This window comes from Delphinus delphis, chromosome 9, assembly GCF_949987515.2.
Source record: "Delphinus delphis chromosome 9, mDelDel1.2, whole genome shotgun sequence".
NCBI classification, from domain to species: domain Eukaryota; kingdom Metazoa; phylum Chordata; class Mammalia; order Artiodactyla; family Delphinidae; genus Delphinus; species Delphinus delphis.
In genome coordinates this window covers 106,816,851-106,840,772 of record NC_082691.1, presented here as the reverse complement: position 1 = coordinate 106,840,772, position 23,922 = coordinate 106,816,851, and the positions used below count along the sequence as shown (strand labels likewise).

The 23,922-nt window shown below is 47.9% G+C and overlaps 1 protein-coding gene across 2 annotated transcripts in view; it reads right to left on the bottom strand.

The window, feature by feature from the left end:
• Positions 1-11,918: 11,918 nt before the first annotated feature.
• DYNC2I1 (dynein 2 intermediate chain 1) overlaps positions 11,919-23,922 on the bottom strand; it is a 44,039-nt gene continuing 32,035 nt past the window's right edge. For both annotated transcript variants that reach the window (XM_060021210.1, XM_060021211.1), the window contains 10 exons: positions 23,668-23,840; positions 22,769-22,931; positions 20,130-20,243; positions 19,971-20,032; positions 19,542-19,593; positions 18,432-18,492; positions 15,664-15,763; positions 15,392-15,523; positions 14,341-14,564; positions 11,919-12,582 (listed from right to left, as the gene is read on the bottom strand). In XM_060021210.1, the coding sequence (XP_059877193.1) occupies positions 12,408-12,582; positions 14,341-14,564; positions 15,392-15,523; positions 15,664-15,763; positions 18,432-18,492; positions 19,542-19,593; positions 19,971-20,032; positions 20,130-20,243; positions 22,769-22,931; positions 23,668-23,840 (1,256 nt within the window). In that variant the 3' untranslated portion in view covers positions 11,919-12,407. The remainder of the gene's footprint in view (positions 12,583-14,340; positions 14,565-15,391; positions 15,524-15,663; positions 15,764-18,431; positions 18,493-19,541; positions 19,594-19,970; positions 20,033-20,129; positions 20,244-22,768; positions 22,932-23,667; positions 23,841-23,922) is intronic.

Genomic DNA, 23,922 nt, shown 5'->3' with positions numbered 1-23,922 from the left:
ACAGGCAGGGGCCGCAGCTGTCATCCTCCAGGTCAGTCCCATCAGTTGGAGGAAGAACAGCTGGTGACCGCTGGCTCATGGGATGCGTTGGGACGGCAACGCTGATCACGCGTGTGCCAGCCCAGATCAGGGTCGGGGAGAGACGAGACGGCCCCGCAAGAGTCACCCCTACGTGAGCAGGGCCCCCAACATTTGGGAGCTTCAACCGCAGGCGACCCCTTGGAAAATGGAATCACAAGAGGACGTTATTATCCCTAAAACTGTAATAAAAGTTTGGATGATATGAATTTGGGATTGCCTATTTTACAAAAGCATAGATTTCTTAGATTTAAAGAAGACAGCAAAAAACTCAGTTGAGTGGGATTAATATGGACCAGAGATAACAAATATAGGACAAATGGCCAAGTCTGGGAGAGGCAGGGGTCAGGGGTCAGCAATGGCATAGACCACAGCCAGTAGGACAAGCTCACACACAGGTCTTGGGGGAGACACTGGCGTCAACACTGAAGTCAATAAGCAAACAGGGTTTGGAACCCAGGGTCTGGAAGGGAGAGAGGAGACAAAGAAACTGGTCACAAGGAAGGACCCCAGGAACATGCCAGCAGGTGCCCTCACCTGCTGTCTGCCCCTGGCTTGGCTCAGACAGGAGTCTTGAGCCCCAGTAGAGACAAGTCCACCAGCTGGAGCAGATGAGGGAACCGAGGAGCCACCCTGCAAGCGTAATAGGCGCCCCAACATCTACCAACACTTCACAGGTCACGGTGTAGCACACTTGTGGAATCTCACGCCCACAACAAGTTAAGGAGGAAAAATACATCACTCCCATTTCACAAGTGGGATGTAGGGTCTGAAGAAGTGAACTGACTGGGCCAATGACAGGGAAGCTGGGAACCCAGGTCTTGTGAGTCCCCACCATTCATCTTCCCATCGCACCTGCTTTGTGCACAAACGCCAGGGAAACAGAGGGAACATGCGCTTCTCTGGGTGCTGAGAGGCCCCATGCTGGCTTCTGCCTCAAGGTCCCCATGTAGGGCTTTGCCCCCGCCCCAGAGTGAGAGGCCCTGACCTTCGGTGGACACATTTCTAGCTTCCCTGCAGGATGGCACGCTCCTGAAGGGGAGTGGATTATAGGACGTACCTACCACTGTAGACGGTACACACGCTCCTGAACGGGAGTGGAGTATAGGACGAACCCTACAACGGTAGATGGTACACATGTTCCTGAACAGAAGTGGATTATACGGAGTATCCTACCACTGTAGACGGTACACACTATCCTGAACGGGAGTGGATTATAGGACGTACCCTACCACTGTAGACGGTACACACGCTCCTGAACAGAAGTGGATTATAGGACGTACCCTACCACTGTAGACGGTACACACGCTCCTGAACAGAAGTGGATTATAGGACGTACCCTACCACTGTAGACGGTACACACTATCCTGAACAGAAGTGGTTATGGGACATACTCTACAACTTAGTCTTTACACACACTCCTGAACAGAAATGGTTTTAGGGTGTACCCTGCAACTGTAGACAGTACACATGCTCCTGAACACTGGTGGATTACAGGGCATACCCTACAATTGTAGACGGTACACACACTCCTTTGGGAACTAAGGGAAATTTTTCCTGCATCTGGACGGATTTGCTTGCTATTAGAGGCTCTGTTTTTTGGCTGCAGACTGAAATCTTAGTACAGTGCCCGCTGGACTGCAAAGCACAGCCTGGATGACGGCAAATAGATCTGTGCGAACTATAAACACCTGTGGAAAACAGCTCACAGGGCGGACCCTGCAGAGAACGGGTCAGGAGTTTCCTTCATAAATAACGGGGTTGAGCATTACGGAACGGGTGTGTCGGGTGATTTTAAGAAAAATTATGCTTCACTAAGACAACACTGCTGCCAGCATCATTTGATGCTCTTTTTCGTAAGAAAATAAAAGTAACCTTTCTATATGCCTCTTTGCGATATACATTTAAAAACACAGGATCCTTTGGAAATGTCTTCACATCTTACTTTCCATCCTCACCTCTACCTCCTAAAATCACCCCAAAATACCAGTCCAGAAGAACTGAATGTCCCACTTGAATGGAGACCTTGGTGTAACAACACAGAACCATTAACTTTCTCTTGAGGAGAGAGGAGGCTGTGTCTAAAGATGTAAGAGGGCAGGTGCTCTCTCTGGGCCTTGCATGCTGCCGGCTGCCGAGGAGGGATGACCTTCACCAAGGATGGACCAGATACATCTTCAACAACAAAGAAAAGGAACAGAGAGTTGAATTTTCACGTCATGAATAGATTTACTGTACACATCCCGACTGCATCCGCGTGTGTGCATATATCTCATTAAAAAGACCACAGTATAGCCACGTTCAAAAGAATGACATTGAGCCCCAGTCTCACACCATGTACAAAAATTAACCCAAAATGGACTAGGAAATAAATTTAAGAGCTAAAACTAGAATATGTTTAAAAAACCGAGCAGTAAGTCTTCGCAATTTCTTGTTAGGCAGAACCTCTTACATGACACCAGAAGCACATGCACCAAAGAAAAAGAAATGGATTTCGTCAAGATTAGAAACTTGCGCTACAAAGTAAACCATCAAGAGAGTGAAACGACAACCCACGAGATGAGAGAAAACAGCTGTAAATCATATACCTGACGAGACATATCGAAAATCTACGAAACCACTTACTATGCAACAATTAAAAGATAAATAGCCCAATTTAAAGAATGGGAAGATGATCTGAATAAACTTTTCTCTAAAGAGAATATACAAATAGCCAATTAGCACATGAAAAGATGCTCAACATCATTGGTCTTTAGGGACACGCAAATCAAAACCACAGTGAGATACCACTGCGTACATGCTGGGATGTCTATAATCAAAACATCAGATGTAAGTGTTGGCAAGGATTCCACTCTGAGGTGTGCACCCAAGTGAAATGAAAACATGCACCCACGCAAAAGCTAGCGCACAAATATTCCTAGTAGCATAATAGCCCCAGAGTGAAACAATTCAAATGTCCGATGATGAATAAATAAAATGTGGTAGGGCTTCCCTGGTGGCGCAGTGGTTGAAAGTCCGCCTGCCGATGCAGGGGACGCGGGTTCATGCCCCGGTCCGGGAAGATCCCACATGCCGCAGAGCAGCTAGGCCCGTGAGCCATGGCCGCTCGGCCTGCGCGTCCGGAGCCTGTGCTCCGCAACGGGAGAGGCCACAACAGTGAGAGGCCCGCATACCGCAAAAAAAAAAAAAAAAAAAAAATGTGGTAGATCCATACAATGGAATAAAACGAGAGGAAGTACTGACACGCAGATGAATCTTGCAAACGTTCTTACGTAAGTGAAAGAAGCCAGTCATAAAAGACCACATAGTGTATGGTTCCATTCACGTGAAATGTCCAGAATAGACAAATCTATAGAGACAGAAAGTAGATTAGCATTTACCTAAGGCTGGTGGGACTGCGGAACACTGGGGCGAGTCTACTAAGGGACACAAGATTTCTTTTCACAGGTATAAAAATATTCTAACTTGGATGATAGCAGTGATTGTATAACCCTGTGGTTTTAACACCCAAAGCCATTGAAGTGCACACTTTATTTTTTTTTTAATATTTATTTATTTTGGCTGTGCTGGGTCTTAGTTGCAGCACGCGGGATCTTTTAGTTGCGGCATGCAAACTCTTAGTTGCTGCAAGCATGCAGGATCTAGTTCCCCGACCAGGGATTGAACCCAGGCCCCCTGCATTGGGAGCATGGAGTCTTACCCACTGGACCACCAGGGAAGTCCCAAACTGCACACTCAAAATGGGTGAACTGCATGGTATGTGAATTGTATCTCAATAAAGCTGTTTAAAAAGTGCAAAAACAAAAAAGACACTGGAAATAAAAGTAATAAAACTAAAGAGTATTTCCCTCTGGGTGGTCCAAGTACAATTATCTTTTCCTTATATTTTTAATATAATTCTCAATTATCTTCAATATGCACATATTACTTTTTATAATTTCAGAAATAAACCCAATTTTAAAAGAATATATAATATCCCTGATGCATGATAGGTTACGTCTTTATTCAAGTAAAACTGGGGGCGGAGTCACGATGATGGCAGGCGAGGATGCGGAGTCTGTGTCTCCCCACAACTAGGGTGGCTGCCGGACACTAGTGTGGGACCTCGAAGCCCAAGGAGATGGGAGGAACCCTCGAGCGACCGGGTAGGACGAAGGGGGATTGATGGGGGAGGAGAAGAGGAGGCCAGACAGGACCGGCGCACCTGAGGGGTGGCTGGGAGGGGGAGGGGTTCCCACGCCTGGAGGGACCCTCAGGGGCTCAGAGAATCAGGGGGAGCGCAGCTAGCATCTCCCCTGCCCAGGCAGGCCTGCTGGGCTCCCAGGCCAGGTCCCCCGCCCACTGGGCTCCCAGCCTGGTCCTCCATTCTCTGGGGCCCCCTCCGGCCTTGTGGGTCCTAAGGGCTGGGAGAGAGGGAGGGAGGAGGGGGGAAGATAAGGAGAGGCAGATGGTGGTGGGGGGACCCTCCAGGACCAGAGGATCAGGGGAGGCATGGCAGGTGTTTCCCCCCATCCACTTGGGCCCCAGGAAGCCTGCTGGGCTCCCAGGCTGGTCCTCCATTCTCCAGGGCCCCCTCCGGCCTCATGGGTCCTAGGGGCATGGGAGGGAGGGAGGGAGGAGAAGAAGAAGAGAGGCCAATGGGAAGGGGCCCTCCAGGATCGGAGAATGGGGGAAATGTGCCTAGCATTTCCCCCGCCCACTTAGGCCCAGTGAGCCTGCTGGGGTCCTGGACCTGGTCCTCTGCCCTCCAGGGCCAGAGGCACACCTGGGCCCCTTCTGCTGCAGCCCCTCCTGCTGCACCTAAGCCCCACCCCCCAACCCCCAGGGCCTTTTCCCACCCTGTGGGTCCTAAGCATAGGCCCCACCCAACACCTAAACCCCGCCCCTTCCTAAGCCCCACCCCCACAGCCAAGGCCTTGTCCAGCTTTTTTTTTCTCTTCTTTTTTACTCCTGTAGGTCTGTTTGAAGTCTGTTTTACCTTCTGGTTGTTGTTTCATCTATATTCTTATTTTGTTAATTCTTTCTAACATATCTCTGAGTTTTCTAATCTAATTTTATTTTTTACTCTTTGTTATTGTTCTCCTCCGTTTTTTCTTTCTGCTCCTTTTTTTTTTTACCCTGCCCCCCAGGGCTTGCAGGATCTTGGTTCATGAACCAGGGTTCGGGCCAGAGCTCCTGTGGTGGGAGCTCCGAGTCCGAATCACTGGACTAACAGAGAACCTCAGACCCCAGGAATATTCACCAGAGTCAGATCTCCTGGAGGTCCTCATTTCGGCACCAAGACCCAGCTCTACCCAACAGCCTACAAACTCCAGTGCTGGACGCCTCAGGCCAAACAACCAGTAAAATAGGAACACAATCCCACTCATCAAAATAAGTAAATAAGGTGACAAAAAAATATGTCACAGATGAAGGAACAAGGTAAAAACCTACAAGACCAAATAAATGAAGAGGAAATAGGCAACCTAACTGAAAAAGAATTCAGAGTAAGGATAGTAAAGATGATCCAGAATCTTGGAAATAGAATGCAGGCACAGATTGAGAAAATACAAGAAATGTTTAATAAAGATCTAGAAGAACTAAAGAACAAACAAAGAGATAAACAACACAGTAACTGAGATGGAAAATACACCAGAAGGAATAAATAACAATAACTGAGGCAGAAGAATGAGTAAGTGAGCTGGAAGACAGAATGGTGGAAATAACTGCTGAGGAGAATAAAGAAAAAAGAATGAAAACAATTGAAGACAATCTCAGAGACCTCTGGGACAACACTAAATGCACCAACGTTTGAATTATAGGGGTCCCAGAAGAAGAAGAGAAAAAGAAAGAGATCTGAAGAGATTATAGTGGAAAACTTCTCTAACATGGGAAAGGAAATAGTCACCCAAGTTCAGGAAGTACAGGGAGTCCCATACAGGATAAACACTAGGAGAAACACAACAAGACACATATTAATCAAACTAACAAAAATTAAATTAAAAAAAAATACTAAAAGCAGCAAGGTAAAAGCAAAAAATAACATACAAAGGAATCCCCATAAGATTATCAACTGATTTTTCAGCAGAAACTGCAGGCTAGAAGGGAGTGGCAGGATATACTTAAAGTGATGAAAGAGAAAAACGTACAACTAAAATTACCCAGCAAGGATCTCATTTAGATGCGAGAGAGAGATCAAAAGCTTTACAGACAAGCTAAAGCTAACAGAATTCAGCACCACCAAACCTTTAGCATTACAACAAATGCCAAAGAAACTTCTCTAGGCGGGAAACACAAGAGAAGAAAAAGACCCACAAAAACAAATGCAAAACAATTAAGAAAATGGTAATAGGAACGTATATATTGATAATCACGTTGAATCTAAATGGATTAAATGCTCCAACCAAAAGACACAGACTGGCTGAATGGATACAAAAACAAGACAGGTATATATGTTGTCTACAAGAGACCCATTTCAGACCTAGGGACACATACAGACTGAAAGTGAAGGGATGGAAAAAGATACTCCATGCAAATGGAAATCAAAAGAAAGCTGGACTAGCAATACTCATAACAGATAAAATAGACTTTAAAATAAAGACTGTTACAAGAGATAAGGAAGGACATTACATAATGATCAAGGGATCAATCCAAGAAGAAGATATAACAATTATAAATATTTACGCACCAGACATAGGAGCACCTCAATACATAAGGCGAAGGCTAACAGCTATAAAGGGGGAAATTGACAGTAACACAATAACAGTAGGGGACTTTAACACCCCACTTACACCAATGGACAGATCATCCAAATAGAAAATAAATAAGGAGACACAAGCTTTAAATGACACAACAGACCAGATAGATTTAGTTGATATTTATAGGACATTCCACCGAAAAAGTGGCAGAATACACTTCTTCTCAGGTGCCCATGGAACATTGTCCAGGATAGAGCACGTCTTGGGTCACAAATCAAGCCTCAGAAAATTTAAGAGAATTAAAATTGTATCAAGCATCTTTTCTGATCACAATGCTATGAGATTGGAAATCAATTACAGGGAAAAAACCTGTAAAAAACACAAACACATGGAGGCTAAACAGTGTACTACTAAATAACCAAGGTATCACTGAGGAAATCAAAGAATAAACCTTTTAAAAAATACATAGAAACAAAGACCACAAGAACATGACGACCCAAAACCTATGGGATGCAGCAAAACCAGTTCTAAGAGGGAAGCTTATAGCAATTCAATCTCACCTCAAGAAACAAGAAAAATCTCAAATAAACAATCTAACCTTACACCTAAAGCAACAAGAGAACAAGAAACAAAGAAAACCCAAAGTCAGTAGAAAGAAAGAAATCATAAATATCAGAGCAGAAATAAATGAAATAGAAATGAAGAAAACAATAGCAAAGATCAATAAAACTAAAAGTTGGTTCTTTGAGAGGATAAACAAAATTGATAAACCTTTAGCCAGACTCATCAAGAAAGAAAGAGAGGGATTCCCTGGTGGCGCAGTGGTTGAGAGTCCGCCTACCGATGCAGGGGACACAGGTTCGTGCCCCGGTCCGGGAAGATCCCACATGCCGTGGAGCGGCTGGGCCCATGAGCCATGGCCGCTGAGCCTGCGCGTCCGGAGCCTGTGCTCCACAACGGGAGAGGCCACAACAGTGAGAGGCCCGCATACCGCAAAAAAAAAAAAGAAAGAAAGAGAGAGGACACAAATCAGTAAAATTAGAAATGAAAAAGGACAAATCACAACTGACATCACAGAAATACAAAGGATTATAAGAGACTACTACAAACAACTATATGCCAATATTCTTGGAAATGTACAATTTTCCAAGACTGAACCAGGAAGAATTAGAAAATATAAACAGACTTATCACAAGTAATGAAATTGAAACTGTAATTAAAAATCTTCCAACAAACAATAGTCCAGGACCAGATGGCTTCACATTCACATTTAAATTCTATCAACCATTTAGAGACAATACTGATCCTTCTCAAACTCTTCCAAAAAATTGCAGAGGAAGGAACACTCCCAAATTCGTTCTACAAAGTGACCATCACCCTGATACCAAAACCAGACAAAGATGTCACAAAAAAGAAAACTACAGACCAATATCACTGATGAACATAGATGCAAAAATCCTCAACGAAATACTAGCAAACAGAATCCAACAGCACATTAAAAGGATCATACACCATATCAAGTGGGATTTATCCCAGGAATGCAAGGATTCTTCAATATATGCAAATCAATCAATGTGAAACACCATATTAACAAATTAAGGAATAAAAATCATATGATCATCTCAATAGATGCAGAAAAAGCTTTTGACAAAATTCAACACCCATTTATGATAAAAACTCTCTCCAGAAAATGGGCATAGAGGGAACGTACCTCAACATAATAAAGGCCATATACAACAAACCCACAGCAAACATCATACTCAGTGTTGAAAAACTGAAAGCATTTCCACTAAGATCAGGAACAAGACAAGGATGTCCACTCTCACCACTCTTATTCAAAGTTCTGGAAGTTCTAGCCACAGAAATCAGAGAAGAAAAAGAAATAAAAGGAATGCAAATTGGAAAAAAAGAAGTAAAACTGTCACTGCAGATGACATGATACTATACATAGAAAATCCTAAAGATGCCACCAGAAAACTACTAGAACTAATCAATAAATTTGTTAAGGTTGCAGGATACAAAATTAATGCACAGAAATCTCTTGAATTCCTATATACTAACAATGAAAAATCAGAAAGAGAAATCAAGGAAACAATCCCATTTACCATCACAAAAAAAACGAATAAAATACCTAGGAATAAACCTACCTAAGGAGGTAAAAGACTTGTACTTAGAAAACTATAAAACACTGATGACAGAAATCAAAGATGACATAAACAGATGGAGAAATATACCATGTTCTTGGATTGGAAGAATCAATATTGTGAAAATGACTATACTACCCAAAGCAATCTACAGATTCAGTGCAATCCCTATCAAACTATCAAACCAATGGCATTCTTCACAGAATTAGAACAAAAAAATCTTAAAATTTGTATGGAGACACAAAAGACCCTGAATAGCCAAAGCAATCTTGAGAAAGAAAAACAGAGCTGGAGGAATCAGGCAACCTGACTGCAAACTATACTACAAAGCTACAGTAATCAAGACATTATGGTATTGTCACAAAAACAGAAATATAGATCCATGGTACAGGATAGAAAGCCCAGAGATAAACCCATGCACATATGGTCACCTAATCTATGACAAAGGAGGCAAGAACATACAATGGAGCAAAAACAGACTCTTCAATAAGTGGTGCTGGGAAAGCTGAACAGCTACATGTAAAAGAATGAAATTAGAACACTACCTAACACCATACACAAAAATAAACTCCAAAAGGATTAAAGACCTAAATGCAAGTCCGGACACTATAAAACTCTTAGAGGAAATCATAGGAAAAACACTCTCTGACATAAACCACAGCAAGATCTTTTTTGACCCACCTCCTAGAGTAATGAAAATAAAAACAAAAATAAACAAATGGGACCTAATAAGACTTAAAAGCTTTTGCACAGCAAAGGGAACCATAAACAAGACGAAAAGACAACCCTCAGCATGGAAGAAAATATTTGCAAATGAAGCAAGGGACAAAGGATTAATCTCCAAAATATATAAACAGCTCATGAGCTCAATATCAAAAAAACAAACAACCCAATTAAAAAATGGGTGGAAGACCTAAATAGACATTTCACCAAAGAAGACATACAGATGGCCAAGAGGCACATGAAAAGATGCTCAACATCATTAATCATTAGAGAAATGCAAATCAAAACTACAATGAGGTATCACCTCACAACGGTCAGAACGGCCATCATCAAAAAATCTACAAACAATGAATGCTGGAGAGGGTGTGGAGAAAAGGAAACCCTTTCGCACTGTTGGTGGGAATGTAAATTGATACAGCCACTATGGAGAACAGTATGGAGGTTCCTTAAAAAACTAAAACTAGAACTACCATATGACCCAGCAATCCCACTACTGGGCATATACCCTGAGAAAACCATAATTCAAAAGGACACATGTACCCCAATCTTCATTTCAGCACTGTTTCCAATAGCCAGGACATGGAAACAACCTAAGTGTCCAACAATAGATAAATGGATAAAGAAGATGTGGTACATATATACAATGGAATATTACTCAGCCATAAAAAGGAATGAAATTGGGTCATTTGTAGAGACGTGGATGGACGTAGAGTCTGTCATACAGAGTGAAGTAAGCCAGAAAGAGAAAAACAAATACTGTATATTAATGCATATACGTGGAATCTAGAAAAATAGTACAGATGAACCTATTTGTGGGGCAGGATAGAGATGCAGACGTAGAGAATGGACATGTGGACACAGCGGGGTAAGGGGAGGGTGGGACGAATTGGGACATCAGGATTGACATATGTACACTACCATGTGTAAAATAGATAGCTAGTGGGAACCTGCTGTATAGCACAGGGAGCTCAGCTCAGTGCTCTGTGATGACCTACATGGGGGGGAAACGGGGGGAGGGAGGTGCAAGAGGGAGGGGATATAGGTATACATATAGCTGATTCACTTCATTGTACAGCCGAAACTAACACAACATTGTAAAGCAATTTTACTCCAATTAAAAAAAAAAAACCGGTAATATCCCATTTTATCATTTTAAGATGGTACCATCATATTTAAGAGAATTCTTCTATTCTAACCACTGTACATAAATTAAATATTCCCGATGGATTTAGAGGTTCCGGTCAGTTTGGCTCAGCCCAGTGGAGCTGGCCTTGCGGGAGGCTGCTGCTGACCCGGGCAGTGGAGCGGACTCCGGGGCTCCGGGGCGGGTCCCGTCTGGCGGTCCGCGCGACCAGGTCCCGGTCTCTGGGGGGAGAGGGGGGCGGGGAGCTGGATGCGGGGCTGGGGAGCGTCGCCTGCACGGGGCTCGCCCTCTCCGGCCTCTGCTTTGCACTGTTCACTTCCACCCGTTTCAGACTCTGTTGGTTCCCTGGGAATTGACACGACACGACACTCTCGTTTGCTGTTTCCCGGGACCGGTCGCGCGGAAGGAGCAAAGGCCTCGGCGGGCGGGTCCGCGTGTCCCGAGGACGGAGCCCAAACCTGGGTGGAGGAGACCCTGGACTGGACCCGCGAGAAACCCCCGGGGAGCCGCTGGGGTGGGGGGCTGCCGTGAGGGGCTCCCACGAAGGTCACCCACGGGAGGCACCCACTGGACACCGTCTAGGTGAGCGCCCGGACCCCCGACACCGCCCGACCCCTCTTCACCCCGCGGCGCTGGGTACGAGGCGTGCCGTGCGTCGAGCTCCAGTGGCGCAGGAGGCGAGCGCAGGGGGCCCGCATGGACCCCACGGTGGGCCGTGAAGGCCCGACGCCTCCGTGCCCGCAGGTCGCGTCGCCCGGGTCCTGGTCCTTGGCGGGATCTGGGCAGCGCCGCAGTTCTGAGGTGTAGGCAGGGCGCAGCAGCCTAAGAGGACGATGGGAAGTTTAGGGATTCATGAGAAAGTCGGTGAACAGCGCTGGGTGCTGGCCTGCTGAGGGTGCCCCAGGCCCTAGGAGCCTGACTGTTCTCTGCCTGGTCCCAGTTCTGGGGTGAAACCGTCCCATCGCTGGCAAAGCAGCAGCCACATGTGGCCCAGAGAGAACAAACCTGCCCCCGGCACTGAATGCTCACCTGTCACTGTGTCAGTGACACTGGGTGTAGGCAAAGGCCGTCACCCCAGAATTCTCCTGCCCTTAAATCCCTATAACTGTACAATTAAGAGAATTTATATATTTGCATCATCTTTAGACAAAACTGATTTTTAATAATAAAGCATAGTACAAATGTGTCTGAACAGACATCCCAACATTACCAGCAGAAGTCCAACAAAGTATTAAAGAAACACAGGTGGGAGGTCATTTCAGCAGAGTCAGTCCTTTAATTTAAACCTGTGAATATGTCATTTTACGTATGACTAAGAAAACTGTTCATTAAATACATTTTTATTTGGATTGTTTAAAAATCTAGTAATAAATGTTACAATATTTTAAAGCTGCTCTGAAAATCAGTAGAAATATTCTTGGAAAAGAGCATCCTACCTGGCTCTCTGTTGCCTTTGAAGTTCAGTATACACTAAAATGTCTGGTGTTTCCATTCAAAAATAGTAATTTATTTATGGCATATTGAAGTGACATTCTTGAAAAATGAACTCTGGACAGACACATGCCTTCTATCTACACGAATGTACACCCATCAGCTGTAACATCGGGGTCACCACACGGCTTCCTCGCGGCGTCCCACGACCTACAGGGCTTCCCGCAGCAGCAGCCGCAGCCTCTGCAGCTCGTCGCCCAGCGGGGCCACCCACTCCCGCCGCAAGTACTGGACGTCCACGTCGCCTGAGGCTCTGGCCAGCACCAGGGCCAGGAAGCCACTGCGGGTCTTCTCTGCTTCACCCACGACAGTCATGGCCACCAGCCTGAAATCGAGAAGCACACGCCGCGTGATCCCGAGTCTCCGGATTACCCACCTTCCCAGGGGGGAGCAGGAAGAGGAGAAACGCTGGAAACACAGGGGGGAGGAGCTCCTTGGCATCAGCCTGGGGATGACTTTGGATCTGGCTCCAAAAGCAAAGGCAACAGAAGCAAACAGGTGGGACTACGAAGCAGCTTCTGCACAGCAAAAGAAACCAGAAACAAAATGAAAGGGCAACCCACAGAATGGAAGAAAGTATTTGCCAATCATACATCTGTTAGGGGGTTAATAACCAAAACATAAAGATCTCATACAACTCAACAGCCAAAAAACCAAGCAATCCAATTACAAAATGGGCAGAAGATCTAAATAGAAATTTTTCCAAAGAAGACACACAGATGGCCAACAGACGAGCGAAAAGATGCTCAACATCATTAATCACCAGGGAAATGCAAATCAAAACCACAATGAGCTATCACCTCACACCTGTCAGAATGGTCATCATCAAAAAGATAAGAAATAACAAATGCTGGAGAGGGTGTGGAGAAAAGGGAGCCCTCCTGCACTGCTGGTGGGAATGTAAATTGGTGCAGACACAGTGGAGAACAGTGTGGAGGTTTCTCAAGAATTAAAAATAGAGCCAACATACAATCCAGCAATTCCACTCCTGGGTATTTATCCAAAGAAAATGAAGCCACTATCTCGAAGAGATATCTGCACTCCCATGTCCAGTGCAGCATTATTCACAAGAGCCAAGACAATCCAGCAATTCCACTCCTGGGTATTTATCCAAAGAAAATGAAGCCACTATCTCAAAGAGATATCTGCACTCCCATGTCCAGTGCAGCATTATTCAGAAGAGCCAAGACATAGAAACAACCTAAGTGTCCATCAAGGGATGAATGGATAAAGAATATGTTTTGTGTATATATATAAATATATATGTGTGTGTATATGTGTGTATATATATATATATATATATATATATATATATATATATATATCTCCATATACATGTGGAATATTTTTCAGCCATAAAAAAGGAAATCCATTTGTGACAACATGGATGGACCTTGAGGGCATTATGCTAAGTGAAATAAGTTAGACAGAGAAGGACAAACACCGTGTGATCTCACTTCTGTGTGAAACCCCGCCTCCACCCTGCACACATACACACACAAAACAGGCTCACGGAGAACAGCCTGGTGGTTGCCAAAGGAAGGGGGTGGGGCATGGCCCAAACGGGCAAAGGGGTACAAGCTTCCAGTTACAAAATGAACAAGCCATGGGACGCAGTGTACACATGGCAACTATGGTTAATAACACTGTATTGCATATTTGAAAGTTGATGAGAGTAAATATTAAAAGTTCTCATCACAAGATAAAACTTCTGGAACTATGTAAGGTGACAGACGTATCATAAGACAATATATACAAACTTCACATCATTATGTTGTGCACCTGAAACCAATATGTTTTACATCAATTATACCTCAATATAAATAAATAAATAAACGATAGATAATATAATTCTTTGATCCTTAGACTATTTTGGACTAAATATGAAACAAACACACTTTAAAGTGGTTTTTTAAGATCTTACTCAAATATATAAATATAAAACTAATATTTAAATTTAAATATAAATAACCATACTTTAAAGTGTGGTGGCCTTATACATAAATCAAGTAAGAAAGACCATCAGTGATGCTTCTGCAAAAAAACACCTAGGAGGGCTCATCCTGAGTTTCATCAGACTTACCTGTCTGGATAGACGGGCTGTTTGGCGACAGGACCCAAATCGCTCTCTAGGAGGTCCCAAATATACACACAAGATGTGTCGTCCTGGACCAGGAACACAGCCGGTCTCGTCGAGGACCACTGCAGGCCAATGACGGCGCGGCCGTGGGTGCTCTCGTCCCACTGCAGGAGCGCGTGCTCGGCCGTCAGCTGGTGCAGCCTGATGCTCCCGTCAGAACAGCCGGCCTGGGGGAGGCGGGGAAACCTTATCACAGTTCTTTTCTCTTTTTTACTCAAGCTCAGTAGCCAAGGAAAATTTTCAGGACATCAGCTTTTTTTGTTGTACAGCAAAAATATTTGGTTTATATTTTGTTTTCCAAACATAAAATCGTAACATTAAATCTTGTCCTCACAAATCACGAAGGTGAGCATTTGGAGATTCTGATACACTTTGTACCCCCTGCCCCTCCCCAAAAGGGCTAATAATCGGCGAGTTCAGTGAACATACAAATAGGTGTTTATTTTTATCAAAGCTGAATATTGCTGATTGAAGCATAGGACATTAAGATTGGCAAGACGGACATCTTTTTTCAAAAAATCACGTACGTTTGCACATATAATATGGCTTTACATTCCTTTTGGATTGAAATTTCCATAAAACAAAACTCAGCTGGCCTAGTTAAAGACTAAATTTTTAGCCTAGGAAAAGGAAACAATTCCTTTTTACTCAATATATTTAATTCTTCACATATTTAATCTTTCAAAAAAAGCAGAGGCAAGATACAGCAATCACGAAAGCTCCTAAAGTAAATGAACCGATTTATGCATAACAAGGCCAGGTGCCCACTGCCGGGAGGGTGGAGGGGACCCTGGGCCAGCCAGGGACTAGGGTGTGCGTGCGACGCCGGGTGGGTGGTGAGTAGATGGAGACCAGAGGAGATCTCGATGTCGTGTCCTGTACGCAAGCACTTCTGACTGCCCAGGTCTTGGGACTTCAGGGGACCAGACCCGAGCGCTGTGGATCCCAGCAGACGCTGCGAAAGAATCGGTGCTTAAAAAACAGGCGTTCTTACCAGGAAAATCGGTTCTCCAAACGGTGAAAAGTCAATCACGTTCACCTTCACTGGCCTCATGCCCTGCTGCTGGGGCCTGAACAACCTGGGAGACACTCTCATGTCTTGTCTGGTGCCATGGCTGATGAGGCCCTGAAGGGAGAGTAAGGGGGGAACCAGGCGGGGTAAAGCTCGTATTCTTGAAACAATTTAATCAACATTCTGATTAAAGCAAACAGTAAGTTTATTTCCAACAAAAATACTTAGGGAATGAAATCTAGACCGTTACTCACCGTGTCTGTGCCAACAACAAAGCGATTAGAGTCTGAAGGCAGAAATTTAACGCTCAGTGTCTGTGTGGAGCCCCAAAACTCATGACCTTTATGGGAAAGGCTGGAAAACAGCAAAGAGGAACAGAGGGGCAGTCTTGAAACTGTCAGTGCCATCTGCCACTGGACGCGCTTCTAGTTCCTTTTCCCTTCGGTTACCGTATGCTCTGCACAGTTCCTTCAGCCCGTCCTCTTGCTCTTTCTTCTACTGTCTAAGCCACTCTTTCATTCGCAGACTTAAATTTCAGAGACACCAGTTCCATTTCTAGAAATGTCTTTCTGATCGCACAATGAGAGACATACCCTGGTGGGTGTCCCTCACGTGGCAGCGTCGTGACCCTCCCCATGAGCCTGGCCATGGACATGCCCCCCACAGGCAGCTGTCCCGGTGCTGACAGCCCCCAGGCACTAGTCTGCCCCGCGCTCGCTCCTCAGCTGCGGACCCCTGACCGCACCCCGACTCGGCTTCTGGGATTCTCCCGCTGGAGAGGCAGTGCGTCCCAGGGTCCCAGGCAGCGGTCAGCTCGCTGCCCAGCAGGCCTGACACATCCCTGGGCCCCACGGGAGCCAGCTCCCAGCCCCACCACCGCCCAAAGCCTGCAGGCTGACTTGAAGCTGCACCCTTATTCCGGCACTTTCCCCCTTTTTAAAAGACTGCATTTAGTGTGCTGTTGGCTTTCTACCTTGCACAGCGTTTGTACTGTAACAACCAGGGCCCAGGGCTGCTCCTGCCACGCTGCCCCAGTCCCGGGTCGGGGATCTGGCCCCTCAGTCTCTCCCCTCTCTTCTTACCTCCAGCCGAGATCCCCGCCTCGGGGCCCGCTGCCCTGGTCACCTCCACGCTGGGCCGACCAGGTCCCGCCCGTCCCGCCCTTCCCACCCCCAGGCCCCCTCCTCCCCCCTGGTCCTCAGCTGCACGGTGCCCCTCAGCTGAGCTGGACACCTGGGCGAGAGGCAGGCTCTCCCCGGTTCCTGGAGCCAGCCGGCCACCAGGTGTGCTCAATCCCACCCTTGACTGAGCCCAGCCCTCCGTCCCCACGAGTGCCGCCTGGTTCAGGCTCTCATCTCGGATCTCCAACCACCCCCACAGCAGCTCCTGAAGCTCTCCCCGAGTCCCCTCCTCTGTTCCAAGCTTACACTGCTGCCAAGTTCATGGTTCTAAACTGCAAACAAGACACACCCCTCCTTATGTAGAGTTCCGAGAAGAGTCCCCGTCACCCTCGAGAGAACTGTCTGAACCCTCGGCGCAGCGGACCCTCCTGAGGGTCAGGCCACCGACTCTACCCTTCTCCAGACAGCAAACCTACTGGCAGGTCTGAACCGTCGGCGTCTTCATGCCTCTGGGCTCCCTCTGCCCGGGGCAGGCTCCCTGACTCTCATCTCAGCCCCCGTCCCATGGCCGTCCCTCCTCCGAGCCCCCACTCAGCATGGCTCCCCCCAGCACCTCACGCGTGTGCTGAGCCACGGGGATGAGGAGACGTGCCACCAGGCCACTCTCAGGGGAGGCCTTGCTGCCCCAGGGGCCAGGGGCACTTCACCCAAGGTCCCCCTCCTCCCCGGAATGCCCATGTTCGGGGCCAAGGGAGGGAGGCTCAGGCCTGGCAGGGGGGCTCTGGAGAGCAGCTCCTGCTGAGCCCCCGGGCCAGGCAGCTGCCGGGGGGCCTGCCTCTCAGCCCAGCCCCCTCGCCGCCACCCCTGCCGGACACCGACCCCAAGGCTGCAGTGGCTACTGGACACTTGTCTGCACTTAAGGGCCCTCCCTGAGGGAAGAGGCACCACGAGGCGGCCGGTAGAACACACGCCACTCGGCAAGTGTGCGGACACGGTCTGGACAGATGTTTGTTACACCCGGACCTGGGGGGGCAGTGCCACACGTTTAGCGGGGAAGACCCAACATCAGCGACGGGTGACACTTTCCTTTAAAGAGCGCATGGTTACGCACAGGAGAAACTTATAGTTAAAAGATGAATGCAATGCATGGTAGGAAGTGATGCGGCCATAATGGAGAGGAGAATGGTCTCACAGAAATTCAGTGGGCCGTCGGGGGCCACCCGTGGTGGGGTCTGCAGTGTATTAGATGGGTTTTTTCAGGTAACTCACTCCTTGTCATAATTACACTGAAATCAACGGCAGGTGATTTACAATCATGAAGCATGTATGAATGCACTGATACAACCCAGAGGTGTTCTGTCTGATGAGGAAAAGTCAGGCTAATATCAAAGCGTTTTCCAGGGTAAATCACAGGCTGATAGCTAGGCCCTGACTGCGGTGAAAAGATGAGAAAAGACATCTTCGGGAAATAAATTAACATGAAATATATAAATACCACAGACAATATTCATACATCTAAGATTTTTACATCATATTAAGTTATTTGAGTAAAAACAGAAACCGAATTTCTGAATAAAACTTTCATACCAATGCTTCCAGTTCCTGAAACTTGTCTATTTAACTTCAGGGTTGTATTAAAACTGGATGAAAAAGAGTCAAATCGTACCAATTCATAAGATAGAAAATATTTTAATCAAAGAAAAATGTTAGCTCTATACCTGGCAATTGCATTTATTACTTTGATTCATTAATAATAAACTAAGTAGCAAATAAACTATTTAGCAAAAATACAGTGGGGGAAGTTAGGGTTCTTCAGTGCCAGCCTGGCCATGCCTTACCACCTAACACTATTTCCCCCTGTGGGAAACGGCTTTGTGAGCAGGGATGCAGCACAGACCTACCTGTCGCTCAGCTGGATCGCGGCACTGTGCACCAACTTTATCCTCCCTCCAGGTAGTAAACCTACAAACAGAGAAACCAGAAATAAATGCACCTCGTAAGACAAGTTAACCAAAATCCAATTACATTTGCCTGGGATTATTTTTCATTGCTTAAATATCTGTGTTAGGAAATAATATAAAAATGCAGATTGATGAAGAGTGTTCTGTCCCTCACGCAGGGGAGGTTCCTGCAATTGCCTTAGGATATGAATTAAGAATTTGCATTTCAGGGCCTTAGGGGAAGAGCGTTGGTGGAATCAATACCAAAAAGCCTTTACATTTTTAGATTTGATTTAAAAAGGGAAGTACACTTAAGCAAGAAAAGAAAAAAAATCAATATTTAACAAACTGCCAATTCCCCACAGAAACGCTCTTCCCGCGCTGCTTTCAGCTCGCCATGCAGGTGGGGAGGCCCCCTCCGGCCCCTCTAGCCCCGTCCGCCCCGCCCGGTGTCCCACACCCACGGCAGCCCCTGCTCACAGGGAGCAGAGCGGATGCTGCACGAAGACGAGGCTGAGAAGAGAGGCCCCTCAGGACGGTTTCCACCGCATCCTTTCTCCAGGAGAGGGGGGTCCACAGCACCGGCCCCTCCTCATTTCAAGAAGTCAGAGTGACTCTGCTCCTATTTTCTGGCTGGCTCTACGGGGGTGCCCCCGGCCCAAACAAGGTGAAGGGGCCGGTCATTAAATAAGCGGCTGGAGCTGCTGAGGAAGTGCAGGCGGGCGGCCCCTCGGTGCCCCAGCCCAGGGCATCGGGACAGCAAACTGCCGGCCGCAGAGCCCCCCCACCCCCGGTGGCTCCAGTCTCAGAGGTCTTGGGGGTCACACACACCCAGGCCTTAGACACCGAGTCTCGGGGACGCCCTCAGGGAGCACAGAGCAGATGACACACACGGGCCTCCCGTGACAAGGGCATCAGGGGCCTGGTCAACAGCCGACAGGTTATAAAATACACAACTTAATCTTCATTTTCCATGCAGCTAATCACTGATTCTTCAAAGCGGTTATCGGTATCTTTAATCTTTATTGATTTTAGCAACCGTTGATTAAACTGTTTTTATTTAATAGTTACCTAAGTCACTTACTGCACCTGCAGTATCTGCTTTTGCTAATTCAACCACCACCTGAAATAGAACACTGAAGATGAGTATCAGCACGTGTAATAATCGTGAAACAGTCTAAGCAAAGCGAGCTCTGATTAAGGCACTAAAAATTTAATTGCTCCAGAAAAAAGACTAGCGTTTAAAAGTTATAAATTCCCTTCTTCGACCTGTTCCTCTACACTCTGTGACCGGTCAATGCCCTGTGCATCCTCCGGCCCTGACACTGCTCCCCTTTCACTCCCACAGGCATTCCCAGCAAGCCCGTCTCGTCCTGGTTTCCCTGCCGTAGCTGACTGCATGGTCGCCTCTGCTCCGCACACATCTCCCCCTGCCACCCCGACCACAGAGCACCGACCACCACGCAAACCCTGGGGTGAGCGCTCGCACGTCCGACTCACCCACACGTTGAGAACCCCACTCTCGTCCAAGGAAGCGACATGGAAGGACAGGCCTGCTGGCTCTAGTGAAGACAGAACCAGGGAAGGACCGGCTCATAACCAGGAAACCACATCTCACAACTTGAGCTCAGGATTTTATGGAAGTGAAGGGTCACATACCTTCTTGAGTAGAAAACGGTGAAAGCACACAGCTCTGTCTTTTGCAGACAGACCCTGCGATGGGTTCTATTGCCTGGAGGGGACTGCGGTGGTTTACAGACGTCAGGACACCATCTGGGGATGAAAAGCACAGGCACCACATGCACGTAGTGAGTCGTGGAATACAGTTAACATTGTGCAGGGACAGGCACATCTTCCCAAAGCACAAGGCCACGCGGACCACAGTGAAAGGACACGTGCCATGGCTCTCAGCATCACCGAGGAGCAGAGGCCGCAGACCTCGTCACACTGTGAGAGGCGGGCCCTGTGTCTGCACGACGGCAGGTACAAGGATGGACAGAGCGGGTTGGGGGCTCTCCACGGCAAGAGGGAGTCGCAGAGACAGAGCAGAAGCTGGGGCCTCCCCGGCTGCGGGGGAACGGGGGTCTCACAGCCAGAGCAGCACAGGGAACGGGGAGTAGGGAGACTCGGGAGCTGCAGGCTCACCACCCCCACCAAGAGCAGCACCTTTAAAGAAACGACACCTCACGGTCCAATGGAACAGAGCTCCTCTGACCTGGCATATCCACCTACAAAATGTCCAGGAGTAGAAAAGAACAGACAAACTCCACACAAAGCTACCGAAGGAACTCGAGAGAAAATGCAAATGAAAGCATTTCAACCCAAGAAAATTCCCCCTCCAAAAAACAAGCATGAAACAGAAGACCAGAATCCAACACTCCAAACTACATCACACCTCTTCAAAAATACATTTGGAAATGTATTTACAGCACGTAAACAAACAAAAACACCTGGAATCAGAAACCCAGAACAAAAATGGATTAAAAAACATCAAGAAAGAAAATGAGAGTTGGGGCTGAACTCAGGAAAGAAACTGAAGAAAAAGACAAAACGGTCTCAGGAATGAAGAATAAGTGACAGGGTTTCAGATTCAATGAACTTGAGGGAGGCCAGCTGAGGAAGGGGTGTCCTCTGGACCTGAGGTTACTGAAACTTCGCAGGTTTTAATGACAATGTTTAGATGGCAAAAGAAAACGAAGGCAGCATGTTAATGGAGTAATTAAGTTTAAAAACTTAAGAGTTTTAGTGTTTTGAACACGGTGGTGAATTCAAAGTTTAATTAGTAATATCAGCAGCAGTTAGAAAACACACATTCTTAGAAGATATCTTTCCTAACAGCATCAAACCCATAAGGTACCTATAAACTCATACATTCTCAATAGTGGCGATTTCACCCCCAAAGCGGCAGAAATTGGTTGTTGGGAGACAAAAGAAACCTTGCCCTTCTATGTATAAAACACAGATGTACTCAGAGAACGCATAGAGATACGCAGTATATGTGTGGCGCTCCAGGCAGGGGCGATCAGGCCCCTTGGCGAAGAGGAGGCACACCCAACACGCCTGACACAGGACTGCGTCCAGAGCATACAAGGCCTCGGAACAACGCAACAGTAAGAAGCAACAAATCAATTAATGCGTGAAAGACCTAAACACACCCCACTGAAGACAGACGGCAAATAAGCACCTGGAGACGCTCCGCATCCCACGTCCTCAGGGAAACACAAAACAAAACCTCGAGACACACTCGCACCCACCAGAAGGGCAGGAAGTCTGCCGGCCCCACGGGTGAGGACGTTCAGCCCGTGGCGCCTGGGGTGCAGGCTCCAGTCCTGACCGCCAGCCACGGGAATTAACCAGGAGCCCGCCCACCAGCCGGCGCAAAAACCCACGTGGTGCCCAGCAGAGGACCCTGCCCAGAGAAGGAGGGGTGACGTTCTGAGCCCCGCACAGCCGTGACTGCAGGCACATCTCCCGAAGGGACGGAGGCCAGGCTTGAAGGTCTGGGCGCTGCAGGGTCCCATCATTTGCCTTCTGAGAAGGTAAAACTACAGAGAAAAAGCTGAGCCTGGGAACCATGAAGACGGGGAGACGCAGAGCCAGCTGTGTGTTGGGCGGGGGGGTGGGGGTGTCCCTGGGCAGGAACAGGGAGAAGGACGCTGAGAGACGGTCAGGTCTGAGTGCAGGCCCTGCCCCGAGGTCACTGTGCTCGTGGACGAGCCTCCCACCCCCGAGCACTGGCAGGTGGGCAGAGACGGGTGCTGAACAGGTCACGTCCACAAAGCACTGAGAGAAAACCCCGGAACACAAGTGCCTACGCAGGGGTGGGCAGGGTGGGGTGGTGGTCGTGCTTGTCCTTGTTTGTGGTTGTGGTTGTGGTTGTGATTGGCTGTGGCAGCAGCCGCATTGGCATGAAGTATTCACAGGAGTCTGACTAGGGGTCCTGGCAGCTCCAGTGGTTCTGGTTCCTTTTGACCCCTGAGAGGCCACTACTTCTCTCCTTCAGCCTCCAGTGGGGCTGTCTGAGCCACAGGAGCGCACACACCAACGCACTTCAGACTGATTTAAAACCGGGCGTCATCTCACTGAGGACCTGAAGTCCCCAGAGCTAACAGGACAGAGCGCTCCCATCACCACTGCCGCTGCCCGAGTAGCTGCCGGAAGGAGGCTGTTTCTCCTGTTTATCACAGGTCTCTTTTGCTCTTAGGTCAGAGCCGTCCTCTGGATGACCTGCATGAACGATGCAAAGGGATCTCACGGCTGCTCCGGAAGACCCTGGGCTGGCGGGCAGTGTCACTGACCGGTGGAAAAGGTTGCGGTCCTGAACGTCCAGAAGCACCCGCTCAGCTTCACGTAACGATGGATCCTGGCATCTTCCCTCAGATCCCACACGACCACTGAGCCGTGCACGGTCCCAGCAAACAGCAAGAAGGCTTTAAAGGGGCTAAAGCAGCAGCACGTGACCTAGAAGGATGCACAGAAAGCCGGAGCTGACACGTGGAGGCACCGGTGCCCGTGGACCTTCCACCTGGAAGCCGAGCGCGTCTGCCTGTCGTCTCCCCGGGTGACGGGAGGGATGGCGGCTGCGGGGCGTGACCACGGTGCCTCCGTCCAGCCCCATCAGGTGGCCCAGAAGGGCTGATCCCTCTTCTGCCATTTCATTTTCATCCTGCATCACAGTAAGTTGTTGTTTTCAAGCCCCCAAAACTGATACCCATAAAGGTTATCCTTCTCCACAGCTCTGGAGGAAATCGACGACTCTGAGGTCAAGGACCACATGACTAGAAACACACGCGTAAAAGGGCAACTCTTCCACTGTACCCGCGTGGTCGTCACACCACAGCCCCACTAACCAGGGGCAGGAAACACACGAGGCCAAGGACCTGGAAAACCTCAGGCACATTAAGAAAGCTCTACGAGATCCGGACCAACTGGAGCAAGCCGGGAAGCACACTTCTGGGATCCCAGCGGCGCCAGAGCCCATGTGTCCATTAAGTCACAGGCACGACAGTGCTGAACGCCAGGGACTGAGAGGCTGCGGTAACCTGGCCCCTCCGTCCAGCTGGTCCTGCCAACTAGGAGTTTCTGCACCTCGTCACCCTGCACACAGCTGGGGCGGCAGGGACAGAAAGCAGTGGCCTTGGAAGCCCTCCTGGTGCCTGCCCTCTGCTAGTAACACCACGGCTCTCCCGGGCTGTACCTTCGACTCGCATATCAGGACCTTCTGGGGCCCCGACGGCTGCCAGATGTCCCACACGCAGAGCACGTATCTGCCATCCAGCAGGGGCGTGAAGGCTTTCCCAGGTCGCCCGTGCACGGACACCACCATCCGCCTCTGAACCTGAGAGGCATGCAGGTAGGATACTCTCCGGTCTGAGGATAAGACAAGAAAAACGTTTCTGCATTTAGTGATCTGCCAGAATCCACGTTAAACTAACACACTTCAGATTATTCA